The 18,535-nt window shown below is 44.6% G+C and overlaps 1 protein-coding gene across 2 annotated transcripts in view; it reads left to right on the forward strand.

Annotated features, from left to right (window-relative positions):
* Positions 1 to 18,535, forward strand: part of FSHR (follicle stimulating hormone receptor) — a 174,944-nt gene that overhangs the window by 127,507 nt on the left and 28,902 nt on the right. For both annotated transcript variants that reach the window (XM_065590726.1, XM_065590725.1), the window contains exon 5: positions 17,771 to 17,842. In XM_065590726.1, coding sequence (XP_065446798.1) covers positions 17,771 to 17,842 — 72 coding nt within the window. The remainder of the gene's footprint in view (positions 1 to 17,770; positions 17,843 to 18,535) is intronic.

Below are 18,535 nucleotides of genomic sequence, written 5' to 3' on the forward strand. Positions count from 1 at the left end.
TTCCTCCCCAAAACTTCCACTATCTCCCTGTGGCCATTCAGTGGAGCATGGCACAGCAGTAGCCAGTACTGAGAGTACAGTTCACATTTGGCCCCCTCCAGATGCTAAGGAAGCTGGAAAATAGGCACACCTTGCTGCTGGTGCCCCTAGAGCTGTTGTCTCCATCACTCCTGAAGCCAAAACCCAAGCTGATGTGCTTGCCCAAGGGCAGCTTCTTCACAGCTTTTGGTTCTGCTTCTTTCCCAGGCCCTGCCAGCTAGGACCCCTCATTCCCTGGCTCTGACAGTATTCACCTTAGAAAAGAGAGACATAGGGAACATGATAAAAGTATATAAAATGCTGAAGGGTTTGGAGGAGGTAAATGGGGAGCTTCTGTCCTCCCTTCTGTCCTTGCTGTCCCATAACAGAAGAACAAGAGGCCATGACATTGAAAGGTGGCAAATTCAAAACTGATAAAAGCAAATACTTTTTTCATACAGTGCCTAATTAGACTGCAGAACTCATTGCCACATGATGTGGTTATATGCAGGAACTTAGGATATGTCAAAGGCAGGCTGGAAACATATATGGATAACAAGAATATCCAGAGTTGTCATAATTACTGCTAAACACTGGAAGGGATATAAAACCTCATACTTCAGGCCCTATGCTAATTTTTGGTAGGGAGAGGAGACTTTAATGGGGATAGATCATCCCATGTCTGCATGCTACAGGGTTTCTTGCACCTTCATCTGAAGCATTGGATGCTTGCTGCTATAGGAGACAGGATAGTGGACTAGGCTGATCCAGTAAGGCTACCCCTATGTTCCCATAGTCTTAAATGTGTATTTCATTGGGATGAAAGGAGCTACATTATATATTTCAAATAGAAAAAGTTATTAATAGAGAGGAAATAAGAAAGACAATGAATAAAAAGGGCTAAGTGCATACAAAAATCAATAAAGAATAGACTCTTATACCTTAATTTTAATATGTGATACTGTAAAAGGCGATGAATTATCTCCAGTCATTTCATTACATTAGATCAACTTATATATACTGTGACAAAGTTCCTCCTCTGCCTTGGTGGGTCCTGTGCTTAATCTGGGGCTAATGTATCTACCTTCTATCACTCTCCTGTAGCCATCTGGCCTGACCCTGTCACACACCACGGGGATGGGCAACTTGGGACGACAAGCCATCTGTGTTGCCATGGTGGCTTCTGGCCCGGTGTTGTATAGTGAATTGAAAAGGTTGTAGGGACAGGAACCATTTGATCACCTTGCATTCTTCTCTTTATTACGCTGCATCCACTGGAGTGGTGCATGATCGGTCACAAGGGTAAACTGTTGTCCCAATAGGTAATAACAAAGTGTTTCCATGGCCCATTTCACAGCAAGGCACTCTCTCTCAACCACTGCATACTACTTCTCTCTCAGGAGGAGTTTCCTGCTGAGATAGAGGATCGGGTGTTCTTCGTCTCTGACCATCTGCTATAGGACAGCTCCCAATCCTACTTCAGATGCATCTGTTTGCAAAATGAACTCTTTGTTGAAGTCCGGGGGTATAAGCATGGGGTTACAGCAGAGGGCTGTCCATAGATCCATGAATGCTTTCTCTGCATCGTCTGTCCACTTCACCATGTCCAGACCCCAGGCTTTTATCAGGTCCATCAGGTGGCGAAATGGGGGAATAAATCGCCGGTAGTATCCCACCACACCCAGGAATGCCCGGACATGCTTTTTCTGATTTCTCCAGGGCCAATTTTGGATAGCCTCCAGTTTGTTCAGTTGGGGCTTGACCATGCCCCTTCCTACAATGCAGCCAAGGTATTTAGCCTCAGCTAATGCTATAGCACACTTGGCTGGGTTGGCTGTGAGGCCAACCCGTCTTAGCATGTCCAGAACTGCTTCCACCTTTCCCAAGTGGGTCTCCCAATTGGGGGTATGAATAATCATTTCGTCCAGGTACACAGCTGCATAACTGGTATGGGGCCACAGGAGCTTGTCCATAAGATGCTGGAAGGTGGCAGGTGCCCCATGCAGTCCAAAAGGAAGAACAGTATATTGAAACAGACTCTCTGGTATAGAGAATGCTGTCTTTTCTTTTGCATCTTTGGCAAGGAGAATCTGCCAGTATCTCTTTGTTAAATCAAGGGTGGTCAAAAATCGGGCATTGCCCAGGCAGTCAACTAACTCATCAATACGGGGTATGGGGTATGCACCAGCAGCTCTTTGGCTATCGTTTTAGAGGCCGTGGTCCGCAGGGGGGTGGCTTCTGGGTAGCAAGTAGCATAGTCCAGAATGACAAGTATATATTGGTGGCCCCGGGCCATCTTCTCCAGGGGTCCACTAGGTCCATGGCTATTCACTCAAAGGGCACCTCTGTGATGGGAAGGGGTACTAAAGGTGCCCTCAAGTGAGGATGGGGACTGTGCAGCTGACACTCCGGGCAGGAGGCACAGTACCTCCGCACTTCTTCATGTACTCCGAGCCAGAAGAATCATTGTAGGACCCATGTCAGGGTCTTTTCTACCCCCAAATGATGACTATGGGCAAGGTTTAATATAGCATTCTGGTGTTTTTGAGGTACTAGAAGCTGCTGTGCCTTCTGCCCCTGTACTGGTGCAACCCGGTACAAGAGATCCTTTTTCATTATGAATTTAGGGACCTGGTCCCTGGGTTTTCCCTTCCACAGGGACCCCTATCTATTTCTGTCACCTCCTTCCTAACGTTGTCATACCTTGGGTCCTCAGCTTGGTCCCATCCAAAATTTCCTCCTCCAGGGCAGCCTCCTTTCTAGCTACCCTGGTCCACCTGCCCACAACGGAGACCCTCTGTCCCTGGGTCAGGATCCGGGTCCCCAAGGCCTTAGCTGCCCTTCTTTCACCATGAATGCTTCACTAACTTCAAGGTTTCCCCCTTTTCTCCCAGTCCCTCCCTATGAGCACCGGGTATGGGAGTTTAGGACTACACCTGCTGCTACCTCAGTAGTGTTCCCCTGGATTTCAATTTTTACTGGGATGGGGGGGGGTAGTAACTAACTGTCCCATGGACGCATGTTGCCCATGTGCGTTTTGCATGCAGCAGCTAACTATGCTTCACAAGCTTCTCTGAAATAAGCGTGATAGCACTCCCCAAATCAACCAGTGCTGTGGTCTCTGCCCCATTTAGTTTTACTGGTCTGGTGTACATATGGGGGTTAGTGCAACCCCCACCAGGCAGACTAGGGAGCATGGGTCTGCCTAGTTCCCCAGGTTACACTTCCTAGGCTGCTCAGCATTGGGACACTGTGCAGCTATGTGTCCCCACTTCCCGCAGGCATAACATCTGTATGGGGCCCTAGGCATTCCCTGGGTCTCTTGGTTTGGGCAGTCTAATGACACTATCCTCTTCCCCCTCAGTGCTCTGACTCTTTGGGGCCTCTGATGGGCCTTCAGCCTCTCTCTTTTTCCACCTGGGCCCTCCTAGGGGCCCAATTGCCCGAGCTCTGGGGCTTGGTGCTGCTATTTTAACCCAGGGTGCCTCTTCCTTAAGTGGTCAGGACAGTTCTCTTGCCGTCCTTCGCCTCTCTACCAGTGCAACAACCTCATCATAGGTGGAAGGTTCGTTCTGATTTACTGAGGCACGAAGGTCTGGTGGTAGTCCTCTCATGTACCGGTGGATGACCAGAACCTTTAGTATCTCTTCCGGACTCTGGGACTCAGTTCGTAACCACGTTCGTGAGAGATGGATGAGGTCATATAATTAGGACCGTGGGGTTTTGTTTTCCTGGTACCTCCACTCATGATATCACTGGGCCCGCACTGTGGTCGTTACCCGAGAGCTGGCCAGAATCTCTCCTTTCGGCTGGGGTAATCTGCCGCAGCCTCTTCAGACATATCATAATAGGTCTTTTGAGCCTCCCCACACAGGAATGGGGCAAGGATGCCAGACCACTGATCTCAAGGCCAAGGCTCCCGTAGGGCTGTCCCCTCAAAGGCCAGGAGGTATGCTTCTACGTCATCCTCCCACGTCATTTTCTTCAGGCAATTGCTGGCCCATATGATCCACATCCCATCATGGCTGTGGTTCAGCTCTGTAAGGGCCTTCACCTGATTTACCAGTTCCTGCAACACAGCACAGTCTTGAGCAGCCTGGGCCATCAACAGGCATTTGGTCTCCTGCTGCAGCTGTACTGCTCCTGTTGGGCAGCTGCCTGGACACAGGTAGCCTCCTGCTGGGCAGCCGTGGCTTGTATCAGTGCCCGCACTACTTCATCCATTGTGGTGAGGGGGGGAAAAAATCTCCCCCTTTTTTTTTTTGTGTAACACCCTCCTTCTTCTGCTGCACTGTGCACACCAAATCCCACCCCTAGACACCAGTTGTGACAAAGTTCCTCCTCTGCCTTGGTGGGTCCTGCGCTTAATGGCGGATTTGCTTGCCTCAGAGATTCATGGCAGCCCTCAGTTTGACCACTTTTGCTAGTGGCTCAAACCTGCCGTTCACTCAGCTAACCTTATCACTGGCCAGCATGGGGAAAGGGAGAAGAACAATCCCCGCAGTCTCTGCTGACCCACTCTGGTGGAACCCACAGTCCAGGTCAACTCCCCTTGTATCAAATAGGGAGTTGGGGGAATGGGGCGAACCCGGGCCCCCCTTCTACTCTGGGTTCCAGCCCAGGGCCCTGTGGATTGCAGCTGTCTACAGTGTCTCCTGTAACAGCTGCGTGACAGCTACAACTCCCTGGGCTATTTCCCCATGGCCTCCTCCCAACACCTTCTTAATCATCTCCACCGCACATTCCTCCTGATGCCTGATGATGCTTGTACTACTCAGTCCTCCAGAAGTATGCCTTATCACTCTCAGCTCCTGGCACACCTCTTGCTCCCAGCTCCTCGCACGCACCTCACTAATTGAAGTGAGGTCCTTTTTAAACCAGGTGCCCTGATTAGCCTGCCTGTCCTTTTGATTCTAGTAGCTTCTTAATTGACTCCAGGTATCCTAATTAGCGTGCCTGCCATAATTGGTTACAGCAACTTCCTGATTGTTCTGGAACAGCCCATTATCTTACTCAGGGGAAAGGGACCTGCTTAATCTGGGGCTAATGTATCTACCTTCTATCGTTCTCCTGTTGCCATCTGGCCTGACCCGGTCACAATATCTAATAAAATAACTGCTGTAATTGACAAGAGGAAATAATCTCATTAAGTGCCAGAATGTTCAGGAACATAAAAAGAGAAGGGTTTATCACCAGTAACTCTATTATTTGTTGTAAAATTTACCTTGTCTCCTCTTGGCACAGCACAATTTTTGCACACAAATTGCAGCTGTGCTTCCAGTCAATAAAGATTGTAAGAAGTTTCACGAGTAGAACAAAAAGTGGTGAATTTTATTTTTTTCACTGTTTTCATTAAAATGTGGTATGAAATCATCTTCTGCCAGTGTACTCGATTTTGTTATTAAGACAAAACAAACGTTTTCCGCTAAGGAAGGGAGGAAGAAGTGATGATCCAAGTCATGCCTGACCAACCTGATTGCCTTCTATGATGAGATAACTGGCTCTGTGGATATGGGGAATGTGGTGGATGTGATATACCTTGACTTTAGCAAAGTTTTTGATACGGTCTCCCACAGTATTCTTGCCGCCAAGTTAAAGAAATATGGTATAGTCCAAGATGAATGGATTATAAGGTGGATAGAAAGCTGGCTAGATTGTCGGGCTCAATGGGTAGTGATCAACGGCTCAATGTCTACTTGGTAGCCGGTATCAAGCGGAGTGGCCAAGGGGTCGATCCTGGGGCTGGTTTTGTTAAACATCTTCATTAATGATCTGGATGATGGGATGGATTGCACCCTCAGCAAGTTTGCGGATGACACTAAGCTGAGGGCAGAGGTAGATATGCTGGACAGTAGGGATAGGGTCCAGAGTGACCTAGACAAATTGAAGGATTGGGCTAAAGAAATCTGATGAGGTTCAACAAGGACAAGCGCAGAGTCCTACACTTACAATGGAAGAATCCCATGCACTGCTACAGGTTGGGGACTGACTAGCTAAGCAGAAGTTCTGCAGAAAAGGACCTGGGGATTACAGTGGACAAGAAGCTGGATATGAGTCAACAGTGTGCCCTTGTTGCCAAGAAGGCTAATGGCACATTGGGCTGCACCAGCTCCCAATGGGATCCAAACCCCAAATAATTCCTTTCTACTCTGTATAAAGCTTATACAGGGTAAGCTCATAAATTATCCACCCTCTATAACACTGATAGAGAGATATGCACAGCTTTTTGCTCCCCCAGGTATTAATTACTTACGCTGGGTTTAATTAATAAGCAAAGGTAGTATTTAAGTGGTTCCAAGTAATAAAAGACAGAACAAAGTAAGTTACCAAGCAATATGAAACAAAACACACAAATCTGACCCTAATTCATTAAGAAACTGATTACAGATGAAATCTCACCCCCAGAGATGTTCCAATAAGATTCTTTCACAGACTGGACTCCTTCCTAGACTGGGTGCAGCAATTACTCAGACCCCGTAGTTACTGTCCTTTGTTCTAGTTTTTCAGGCATCTCTTTGGGGTGGAGAGGCCATCTCTTGAGCCAGCTGAAGACAAAATGGAGGGGTTTCCAGGGCCTTTTATATTCTTTCTCTTGTGGGCGAAAACCCCTTTGTTCTCAAAATCACAGCAACAAGATGGAGTTTGTAGCCACTTGGGCAAGTCACTTGTCCATGAATGATTCAGCTTTTTGCAGGCCGATGCCATTGATTACATGTTAGTTTGAACGTTCCCAGGAAAGCTCAGATGTGGATTAGCAGATACAAAAGTGCCATACAAATGCCTGTTCTCTATTACTGGTTACATTGTAAATAAGAAGTGGGCAGCATTATCTCCCATAAATGTAAACAAACTTGTTTGTTTTAGCAATTGGCTGAACAAGAAGTAGGACTGAGTGGACTTGTAGGCTCAGAAGTTTTACATTGTTTTGTTTTTGAATGCCGTTATGTAACAACAAATCTACATTTGTAAATTGCACTTTCACAACAAAGAGCTTGCACTACAGTACTTGTATGAGGTGAATTGAAAAAAACTATTTCTTTTGTTTATCATTTTTACAGTTCAAATATTTGTAATAAAAATAATATACGTATTGATTTCAATTACAACACAGAATATAATATATATCCAATTATAGAAAAACATTCAAAATATTTAATAAATTTAAATTGGTATTCTATTGTTTAACAGTGCGATTAATCGCTATTAATTTTTTTAATCACGATTAATTTTTTGGAATTAATCGTGTGAGTTAACTGCAATTAATCGACAGCCCTAAATAAACACCTTTTCAGATTGTGAGGAATCTTCACCTGCTGGGATTCACCAATGATTTAACAAAATAGTGGGCCCTGAGCCACCTGTCACAGTGGTGTAAATCAGTAATAACTCTATAGGAATCAGTGGTGTGAGAAGGGAATCAGATGCAGTAATTCTGCCACTGGAGCTTCAGAATGCTCTCCTCTAAACGTTAGCCAAAACACTGATATTTTGTTGCAAGCTTCTTGTCATTAAGGAGCAATACCATCACAATTGTCTGCTAATTAAGATCTTGGACCTTTGTGTAATGCTAATGAAGTTTGTCTATTCTGTGCATTTCAGTTCACTAGACGTCTTATAGATCTGATCTGACCCAAGATATTAAAAAAAAAATCCTCTCCTGTGAGTTGTGTGTTGCTGGAGTCCTCTCTGTCCCCATAGTATGTCCCTGCTGGACTGTTGTGTGGCATTCCTTTAGTGAGTGGAGATGGAGTTCTAGAACTAGATTCACTCAGTGCAGGAGATGGTGGCACTTGTCATGAAGCCAGTTATAAATCCCTAACCCACAGTGCCAAAGGCAGCCAAGCAGCTCTGAGTTGTGCCAGTGACAGAGGAACCTTAATGGACTCTGCTGCAGTGGGGGACTGGTGTAGCAGAGCACAGCCCCCATCACACCATATCCCCAACTTTTGTACAAGGAAGTAGGCAGAGGCACAGGGCCCAATGCCGCACAGTGTTCCAACAGAGAGTTCCCCTCCTCCAGAGGGATGCTGTGCTGGGCATTCGCCACTGAGAAACAATGGGGCTGTAACCTGGCTAGAGTCTGTCTGAGTATCTGCTATACCAAAGCTAGCTGCAGTCACAATGAAATTTGACTAACTGAATGTCAGGATGTTGAATAAGGAAATAACAATGCAAACATCTTCTTGTGGTGTAGAGGCATATTTTCTTGGCAATGGGGAAAATGACTGATATTCCAGTTGTCATGAGTAGAATTCACATGCCTTTTTCCTTTGGCTGCCAGACTGAATATTACACAGTACTCTATGAACTACTACACCTTTATGTTTGACTATAGATGGCTACATAGGTGCAAAAGTATGTCACTGTTTACCCTAAATAAAATCTTCACAGCAAGCAGCAAAGAGTGAATAACCTATGCCAAATACAGTTTACTTGGCAGGGCTAGCCATGCCTACGAAAAAGAGTGAACAATAGCATATTTTCTCAAATATAACTAACTGATATATGGAAATAAAAAAGCATCTGTCTTTCGATAGATATCAATACACTGTTTTCACTCATTTTCCAAGTGGGAATGCATGGAATAGGATGCTCAAGGAAAGGGTAAACCTCCCCAGCCCAGTTATATGTTGGCACCATTGGGAGTCTTTCCATTGACGTCAAAGGGTGCTGAATTATGGCCCAAGTGAGATAGCTACAAGACAGTCGTGTCTGACAAAGAGAACATCCACACTTTTGAATGCGTGGAAACCGAACTCCAAGATATCAAAGCACACCCAGTTCTCTGTTCACTATAGGGTATTGACTATTGTGCTAGTTCTCTCCCCACATAGCTGTCATAGCCTGACATGTCACCAGTATTAATCCCACCAACAGCTCTTTCACATTCTGGTTCCTTTTTTCCTTTCCATTTCTTTGTGTTCCTTTCCCTTATTTTCCCTAAACCTATGTTCAATTTCTCCTTAAAGTTCCCCTCCACAGCACCTTTGGGACAGTGCTTACTACAGTTTAATGGGGGAAAAGATATTTCCGAACAGTTATTTGATTGCTAAAATGCCAAACCTTGCAGTATTATTCAGTTATAAACTTTAATAATTACTCAATAGCAATTTCCAAAAGTTAGTATGAATGTTGGTCCAGATTCTCAGCTGGTCTAAATCACTGTAGCAGCATGGAGCTGTGCTGATTTACATAACAATTTGTTCACCCAGCTCTGATGATTTCTAATTCCGTGGGTACAATTCACAAAGCACCTTGGGCACCTAAACTCCAGAGTTAGACATCTAAGTACCTGTGCACAGCATCGCTGCAATCCACAAAACTCCCAGATGGCTTTTGTCTAGCCCTATAGGTGCCTAAACTCACTCAGCCTAACTTTTTGCTGTCAAAGTTCCCTCAGCACCGAAGTTTTGGCCCATGGGGCATGCACACTTCTGCCCCACTGTAGGCCTATCTCCCCTTAAATCTCTGAGCAATTTGCAAACCTTGCAAAGATAGACATTCAGGTATCTAAGTTGCATGTGGGGCCTGATCTGGTAGGTGGCCTCAGAGCACTGGACTCAAGGCTTCCCACTTCCTCTCTCTAGCCCAATGACTATTTAATATATATCCACCCTGGAATAGTCATTGGTTGAGAAAGAATGAGTGCTGTGATGATGACAGACTCTTGTCCTTTCAAGCTGTTTATACCCTCCTATGCCGACAATGATACCCAGATGTCCTTCCTTGGCACATTTCTAGATGAAATACTGCAATGCTCTTGACTGTTTCACAGGCTACCATTTGCCTTTCTCTCAACACCTCTTTAGAGGACAGAGATATATTTATTTCAATGATGAAAAGATTGGGATAGTTTTGTTTAGGGAGGAAATTGCTCAGAGAGGACACAATAAAAATGTACAAAAGAACAACTGCTAGAAAGAAGGTAAATCAGGTTCTCCTGTTTATCCTTTCTCATGATACAAGATCAAGGGGATAGCCAATGAAAATGGAAGGCAAGAAATTTAAAACTGCAACAAGGGAATACTTTTTTCACTCACTGCATAATTAATCTGTGGAACTCCCTGCCACATGATTCCATTCAAGCCAAGTGCTTAGTAGGAGTCAGAAAAGGATTAGGCACATATATGGCTATATGTGTGGAGAACATCCACAACTCATAAAATAGGATAGAAATTGTACGGGGAGTAACAAACTCTCATGCACCACAACATAACTCAGACTAACCATCAGAAGCTAGGAAGAAATTGTAGGTTGTAGTCTTGCACCTTCTTCTGAAGGTTCTGATATTGGTCAATGTGAATGACAGGATATCAGACTAGATGGGTTACTGGCCTGGCCCAGTATGGCAAATCGTATTTTCTAAGATCCACAGTCAGTACATTGTCTGTGATAGGATAATCAAAACCCAGTTCAAAAAAACTAAAGCAAAAATAGGTACTTATTGTTAGTTTGCAGAAGACAATACAAAACATAAAACATTGTCAATGCATGAGATGGAGAGACACTGGGCAAAGTATTAAAATATCAGTAGCTCATCAATGTAATGAATTTTGCAACATGCTGCTTAAGGGGTTTTCTATAAGATTCTTCAAACATATGAACACTATTACTAGTTCTTTATTATGGCTAGGGAAGAAGTGATGGCTAGATTTCTCAGTACACCCATCAACCTATGGGATAATTACATTTTCTAAGTATTGAATATTAATATGGTATTGCATGTCAGCTCTGGTAGAAGTACATCCCCACGTGAAGTAATGGAGTCCTCCGCAGCACATTAACATCCTATATTATCATTGGAAAAAAGTTTGAGAAAAAATCCTGTACTAAAATATAATAAACTTTTCTGGGTCAGATATCATCAAACTAAAAAACACACCATAAACTACCTCACCAGTCTTTTTCAAGCAGAGACAGAACTGTTAATTGGCTTTCTTGGGTGTATGCCAAAGAGAGAATCTGTTTCAAAATGGTAACTTGTTGACTTTTTCACGGGTTCAAGATCATTTATCTCACTCTCATTAGGGAAAGGATAGTAAGCTGAAGTATTGTACATTGACATGTAGCAATGCCTTCTCAAACCTCTCTTTTCTTTCCAAAATTAGTTCACATTTGTAATCTAGGTCCTATGATGCTGTTACAGTGGGTATGTCCAGCTCCAACCTTGAATTATTTCAATTTAAAAGGAAAAGAGTATTTAAATATAACATTTTCAAAACATTATTGTGGCTGTATAACTAGGTTTCAGGAAATAGTGGAAATAATGTTCATGTTATGTGTAAACTAGTTTGCTTTGTAGATGGCAAACCTATTGTCACAGGCTTTCCATCACTGTGTTTGTGCATGTAGGATATGACTTATTGGAAGAGCTGGCACACACAATTAATAGCATGCTTCCTAAATACAGAGATCTTTGGCCTTGCTACAAGGATACAGTACAGCATAATAATGATTAACACTAAATTCCACGTAGCCCCTGGTCCTTGAGTGTATCCTCAGGGGAGGAAGGGAATGCAGGTGGGCACAAAGAGACGTTCCCCGCCTATATGCATGCTCTGCTCTAGGGTCAAGGTCATTTGTAGCCCTTGCACTTGGGAGTGCACTTTGACTAGATAGCTCTGACTACTTCTGTACCAGTCCATGGACTGGGCTGGGCACACTGTAAAGGAGCAGGCTGCACCATCCGAAAGATACCTTAAGGAGCTTCAAAAGAATTAGTTATGTTTCCCTGAGGTACAATCCCTTCCACAAGCTCCCCCTCGGGGGTGGTGACTCTACGATTCTTCCAGCTCAGGACTGTGGCTAAGTGGCTCAGTCTGCTCCTGAGAGTTTTATGGTAATCTCCCCTACACACTACACACCATTACAGAACTGACATTCCACTCAGGGGCAAGTCTATGTATTTTGCCGCCCCAAGCACAGCAGTCAGGAGGCTTTTGGTGGCATGCCTGCAGGAGGTCCGCTGGTAACGCGGATTCGGCGTACCCGCCGCCGAATTGCTGCTGAAGCCGTGGGACCAGCAGACCGCCGCAGGCATGCCGCTGAAGGCTCCCAGATTGCCGCCCCCACAGTGACCAGCAGGCTGCCCCCCGCGGCTTGCCACCCCAGGCACGCACTTGGTGCGCTGGTGCCTGGAGCCGCCCCTGATTCCACTGGATCATTTTCAAGAATTAGAATTGAAACACTCCAAAACCAAAATATTTCCTGTTTTGTTTAGAATTTTTCATCCGCGTTATATGTAACTATCTTTTGGGATTTGCATGTAACATACAAGGCCAGATCTGGAGCTATGTCAATTTACTTCTGCTGAGGATCTGGCCGACAGTGTATGGCTTTTTGTTCTGAAAGGTTATTTGAGTGTGTTCTTAACTGCTGAATTCTTGACTTATATCTCAAATGGCTTCTGTATTTAAAACTAACTTCTGATCTTAGTTTGTTTATTTTATTAGGATATGTGTGTGTACATATATCTACATATGTATATGTTTATAATATAAACCAGTGTGAAATATTTAGAAACCTCATCTTTATCTCTGACTTACGTATTTGGTTCATTTAACAAATATGTACAATAAGTTAATAAGTTAAACCATGCTCTCAATTTTATGGGGCATCTCCTATGGTTGCGTAAATAAGAATAGAATTTGGCTCAATATCTGCAAATAAGCACCAGAAAATCCAACAGAGATGTGGGTGGATGGGTGTTTTGTTTTTTGGAAAACATTCTCCATCCTGTGTAACCTTTTTTAAAAGACAATTATGACTTTGGAATGCAGCCATCAGCAATCTGAGGAGAAGCGAGCTGCTACTGAGCTATTTATATGTATGGTAGATGGGATTCAGTTATAATGTGGATTAAAGGAGACACATGTTTAATACACAGAACATATATGTTTTCTCCATGGGACTAGTTCTTTGCTCTGCTGCAAAAGACCATAGGGTTTTTCTGTTCCACCTGGGACTAGCCTGAGGAATCTAAGGAGACTGTGGCAAGGTAACCCTTGCCAAAACTGACAAAACTGTCCTGCAGGAAGGATATCCAGTAAATGGGATTATCTACATTATTACAAGATTATCCACTCTGGAGATTTGTTGGTTGAGTAAAAAAGAGAGAGTGAGGCCCAACAGGACTATGGTTTAACCAGTGTTTTTAGTTTTTCTGCCACATGACTTGCTAAAAAAACAGTCTCGCCTGTTTCTAATCATCGTCCTGTCCACCAGTGCACTCCACTACACCACCTACAGATTTAATAAAAGTGTTATGATTTTCTAAATTGTACACTCCATAATCCCATGCCTTTAAACCCAGTCTAGTTACACATACCTGATGTGAGAACAGAATCCTGCCCAATACCTCTGGGAGAACAGAAGGATAGTGACTGCTGCATCACGCAGATTTTACAAGTTCCCCTTCCCACCTGTGGGGTGCAAGCTCTGCTGACCAACATGACTCACTCTTTGGGGGGACCTAGTGGTGATGGTGGTGGTGCAAGGGTACTATAGTCCTTTTACTGTCTGAACACAAGGACCAAGCTTAGCTCTGGGAAGTGATGTGGGGAGAAAAGCTATTGATTCCCTCCTTTCTGCCCTACTATACCCCTACACAATCTGGCAACAATTGTTATCTGCCTCAGCACAGATGTTATTAAAACAAATGCATGGTATAATTTGTATTTAAATACAAGTGACTCTTACATTTAACACCTTTAAACAATTGCATGGAAATGTAGCCATATGACTCTCATTGAAAATCAAAGGCAGCTGTGGAGCTCAAACCCCACACAATTCTCAGCTAATTTAGGGACTGAACTTTAAGTAGTGTAAGGAAGGTGATGCAGGCACTGTCTTTCTATCTCTTTTAATGGTTGTTTTGCTAACTCTATTCAGGATGCAGCACTGCAAGATGTACATTAAAAATAAAAATCTTGTGATGACCCACCTGCTGCATTAATAATGCCTTTCGATTTATCTGTATGTGTTAGTTTTGCAAAGTACATTTTGTTGCACTTTCTTGGTCACTTGTGACAAGTTGGAATTGTTTTTATCTAGTGCAAACATGCCTGTTCCCAAGACAAAGTAATCGTGACATTTAATAATTTGTCCCTAAGGTGTATTTTTGAATATTCACTGCCTTCCCTTTAAATGGTCTTTCATGGAATGCAAAGGCTTGTTGTTATAAAATGAAACCACCAAGAGCCAGGGGCGGCTCTATGTTTTTTGCTGCCCCAAGCACGGCAGGCTGGTGGCTTTCGGCGGCACACCTGCGCGCGGTCTGCTGGTCACGCAGATTCGGCGGCATGCCTGTGGGAGGTCCGCCGGTGCCACGCCATCAGCGTCCCCGCCGCCAAATTGCCGCCGAAGCCGCGGGACCGGCGGACCTCCCGCAGGCATGCCGCTGAAGGCCGCCTGACTGCCGCCCTCACAGCGACCGGCAGGCCACCCCCCGTGGCTGGCTAGTCCCAGATGGCACAGAAAAACCCTATGGTATTTTGCAGCAGAGCAAAGAGCCTGTCTTGTAGGAGGTGACTTCTGGGTACTCGTCTGGCTCTGTCAATCTGTTTTTTCACTTCATCAGGTGGGTATTGTAATTTTAAGAATGCTTGATAGAGATCTTGTAGGTGCTTGTCTCTATCTGAGGGATTGGAGCAAATGCGGTTATATCTTAGAGCTTGGCTGTAGACAATGGATCGTGTGGTGTGTCCTGGATGGAAGCTGGAGGCATGTAGGTAAGTGTAGCGGTCAGTAGGTTTCCTGTATAGGGTGGTATTTATGTGACCATCGCTTATTAGCACAGTAGTGTCCAGGAAATGGACCGCTTGTGTGGATTGATCTAGGCTGAGGTTGATGGTGGGATGGAAATTATTGAAATCATGGTGAAATTCCTCAAGGGCTTCTTTTCCATGGGTCCAGATGATGAAGATGTCATCAATGTAGCGCAAGTAGAGTGGGGCGTTAGGGGACGAGAGCTAAGGAAGCGTTGTTCTAAGTCAGCCATAAAAATGTTGGCATATTGTGGGGCCATGCGGGTACCCATAGCAGTGCCGCTGACTTGAAGGTATATATTGTCCCCAAATGTGAAATAGTTGTGGGTGAGGACAAAATCACAAAGTTCAGCCACCAGGTTAGCTATGACATTATCAGGGATACTGTTCCTGATAGCTTGTAGTCCATCTTTGTGTGGAATATTGGTGTAGAGGGCTTCTACGTCCATAGTGGCCAGGATGGTGTTTTCTGGAAGATCACCGATGGATTGTAGTTTCCTCAGGAAGTCAGTGGTGTCTCGAAGATAGCTGGGAGTGCTGGTAGCGTAGGGTCTGAGGAGAGAGTCTACATAACCAGACAAGCCTGATGTTAGGGTGCCAATGCCTGAGATGATGGGGCGTCCAGGATATCCAGGTTTATGGATCTTGGGTAGCAAATAGAATACCCCTGGTCGGGGTTCTAGGCATGTGTCTGTACAGATTTGTTCCTGTGCTTTGTCAGGGAGTTCTTTTAGCAGATGGTGTAGTTTCTTTAGGTAATCCTCAGTGGGATCAGAGGGTAATGGCCTGTAGAATGTGGTGTTAGAGAGCTGTCTAGCAGCTTCTTGGTCATATTCCAATTTATTCATGATGACGACAGCACCTCCTTTGTCAGCCTTTTTGATTATGATGTCAGGGTTGTTTCTCAGGCTGTAGATGGCGTTGTGTTCAGCATTGCTGAGGTTATGTGGCAAGTGATGTTGCTTTTCCACAATTTCAGCCTTTGCACGTTGACGGAAGCAATCTATGTAGAAATCCAGTCTGTTGTTTCGACCGTCCGGAGGAGTCCACGCAGAATCCTTTTTTTTGTAGTGCTGGTAGGGGGGATTCTGTGGCTTAGTATGCTGTTCAGAGGTATGTTGGAAATATTCTTTGAGTCGGAGACGTCGAAAGTAGGATTCTAGGTCACCGCAGAACTGTATCATATTCATGGGTCTGGAGGGACAAAAGGAGAGTCAACTTAAGTTAGGTTGACTTAGAACCAGGGCCGGCTCCAGGCACCAGCCGACCAAGCACGTGCTTGGGGCGGCACCTTAGAAGGGGCGGCCAATGTTGGGGTGGCAGGGGGCGCTCACAGTGTTTTTGTTTTTTTTGTTCGGTGGAGAGGCGCTCATGGGTTTTTTGTTTTGTTTTGTTTGTTTGTTGTTTGTTTGTTTCGGCCGGGCAGGCGCGGGGGGTGTTTCGGCGGCGCGGCACTGGGGAGGGGCGCGGGGGTTTGGGCGGGGGTGGCGCGGCGCCCTGGTGGTTTGGGCAGCCTGGCGCGGCGCTCGGTGGGGGGGCGGGGGTTTGGGCGGCCCAGCGCGGTGTGGCGCTCGGAGGCAGGGGTTTGGCCGGCCCGGCCCGGCGCTCGGGGGGGGGTTGGTTGGCCCAGTGAGGCGCTCGGGGTTTGAGCGGCGAGGCGTGGTGCTTGGGGGGAGGTCGGCGGCGCAGTGCTGGGGTCGGCGGCACGGCGCTGGGAGGGGGCTGTTACGGCGGGGCAGCGCTCTTCTGTTTTGCCTGGGGCAGCAAAAAAGTTAGAGCCGGCCCTGCTTAGAGCAGTGTCTACACTGCACTGTGTCAACGGGAGATGCTGTCCTGCCTACTTACCTTACTCTTCTTGGGGACCTGGAATACAGGAGTCATCGGGAGTGCACACTGCCACCAATCGCAGCAGTGCTGATTTAGCCATAAGTATAGACAAGCCCTTGAGTCCTACTCAAGTGTGCCAAGTAATTTTTCTTGGACAGTGAAGAGCATGGTCACATGCCTCAACCACAACCCCTGATGCAAGAAACCCTTATTGTGGGGGAAGTTGGGACTTAGTTCTGATTCCAATTTTTGAAACTCAGCTTCATCTCAAGTGGGACTAATTGCTACATAGCTAATGTATGTTCACATTATAAATACCCAACACACTAGGAAACAAACAGTCTGGTTTTTCCTAGTTTGTGAAGTGCTGTCATTTTCCAGTGGAAATGACAATTCCACTAAATTGGAGGTTAAAAATTGTGGTTAAAAATGGGTTCATATTTACAAATACATATTATAAAAACATGTTATTCTGTGTCACTGTGATTAATCTGTTTAAAAGATAGTGGAAAAACAAACACCACGACAGAACCTTCCTTCAGTCCAGAATGTCAGGTACTTTAATTATTCTCAGTCTGGAAGTTCATGTCTTTATTAAATTAATAAAAGGTGTAAAATTAGAAATCGGATGCTTTCTACTCTTGATCCTGTGGCCCCCCCATCTGTGTAATAGGCATGCCCTTCTTTCATTTTATTTTTGGCACCCTAAACTCAGTCCCTAATCTGGGTCCTTCAGTTGCTGAACCAACGCACTATTGATGAACTGACATCTAAGCAAAATACATTTCTGAAACGTAACAAATGAAGGCTGAAATGCACTCCTGTGCAGGGGGTCGGTGAAAGGCTCCTTAGGCAACACCAATTTAAGTCCTGAGGGGTAGCATTTCAGAAAGCATTTAGCATTGCCCTTACTCCCCTCCCATTGAAATCAATGAGAGTTTTACTCCTGACTTCAGGGGTAGCAGAGTTAGGCCACTACTTTTCTATACCATACACCCATACTATACAACATAAGTATGGTTTCCCTGGTGTGTAGGCCTTCTGCACATGGCTCAATTTCACTCTAAATGTTTGCCAATTTTATTCCTGTATTTCTTCGTTAGTTTTATTTTACTTGTGAGCCACAGCTAATAATCTTCATTTGTTCTCTCCCTCTTTAGGTCAATATCAAACACTGGCATTAAGTTTTTACCTACTGTACATAAGCTACAATCTCTCCAGAAAGTTGTATTGTAAGTTTATATTGGCTGCTTTTAACTTTTTGTTATCTCCATTCAAATGGTCTGCTCCTCTAATAAGATCTTGGACACGTTTCCCTTTGCATTTGTTTAGTGACTTTGTCACTTCATCACCAGTTGTAATCTGGTGCACATTGATAATTTGTTTTACATTATTTGAGTGTTCCAGTGACTTTTCTAGACAAGATTTTATATATGGCATGTGACAGAGAACTTTTTATTTGGTTCATGGGACCAACAATAACCTTTAACTTCTAAGTCACCAATTTAAATTCAAGCCAGACTGGTAGAGACAGAAATTTGTTGTCATCTGGTGACTGTTCTATGGTCTGTGTGAAATGAGTTGGTCTGAATCCACTTCCCAATGGACAAGTTTCAAAAAAATCACTGCAGTCCACACCTGTGTTGGCAATAGAGGTGGTTGGAAAATAGGGTAATATTTCCCTTAGAAAATTTCAACAAAAATGGAGAACAAATCATTAATTTAAAATTTTCCATGGAAAATTTTGACTTTTTGTTGAAAAACCAAAAACGCAAACATTTTTCAGGTTGTTTTTTTCCCAACAAAAAGTCAACACTTTCCATGGAAAGCAAGCACTCTCTGTGAAAATTTTCATTTAGTCAAAAACCTAATTTTTCCATCAAAAACCAGCTTTGATAATCCTGACACCTGGAAGTCAGTAGGAA

Source organism: Chrysemys picta, chromosome 3 (assembly GCF_011386835.1).
Source record: "Chrysemys picta bellii isolate R12L10 chromosome 3, ASM1138683v2, whole genome shotgun sequence".
NCBI classification, from domain to species: Eukaryota; Metazoa; Chordata; order Testudines; family Emydidae; genus Chrysemys; species Chrysemys picta.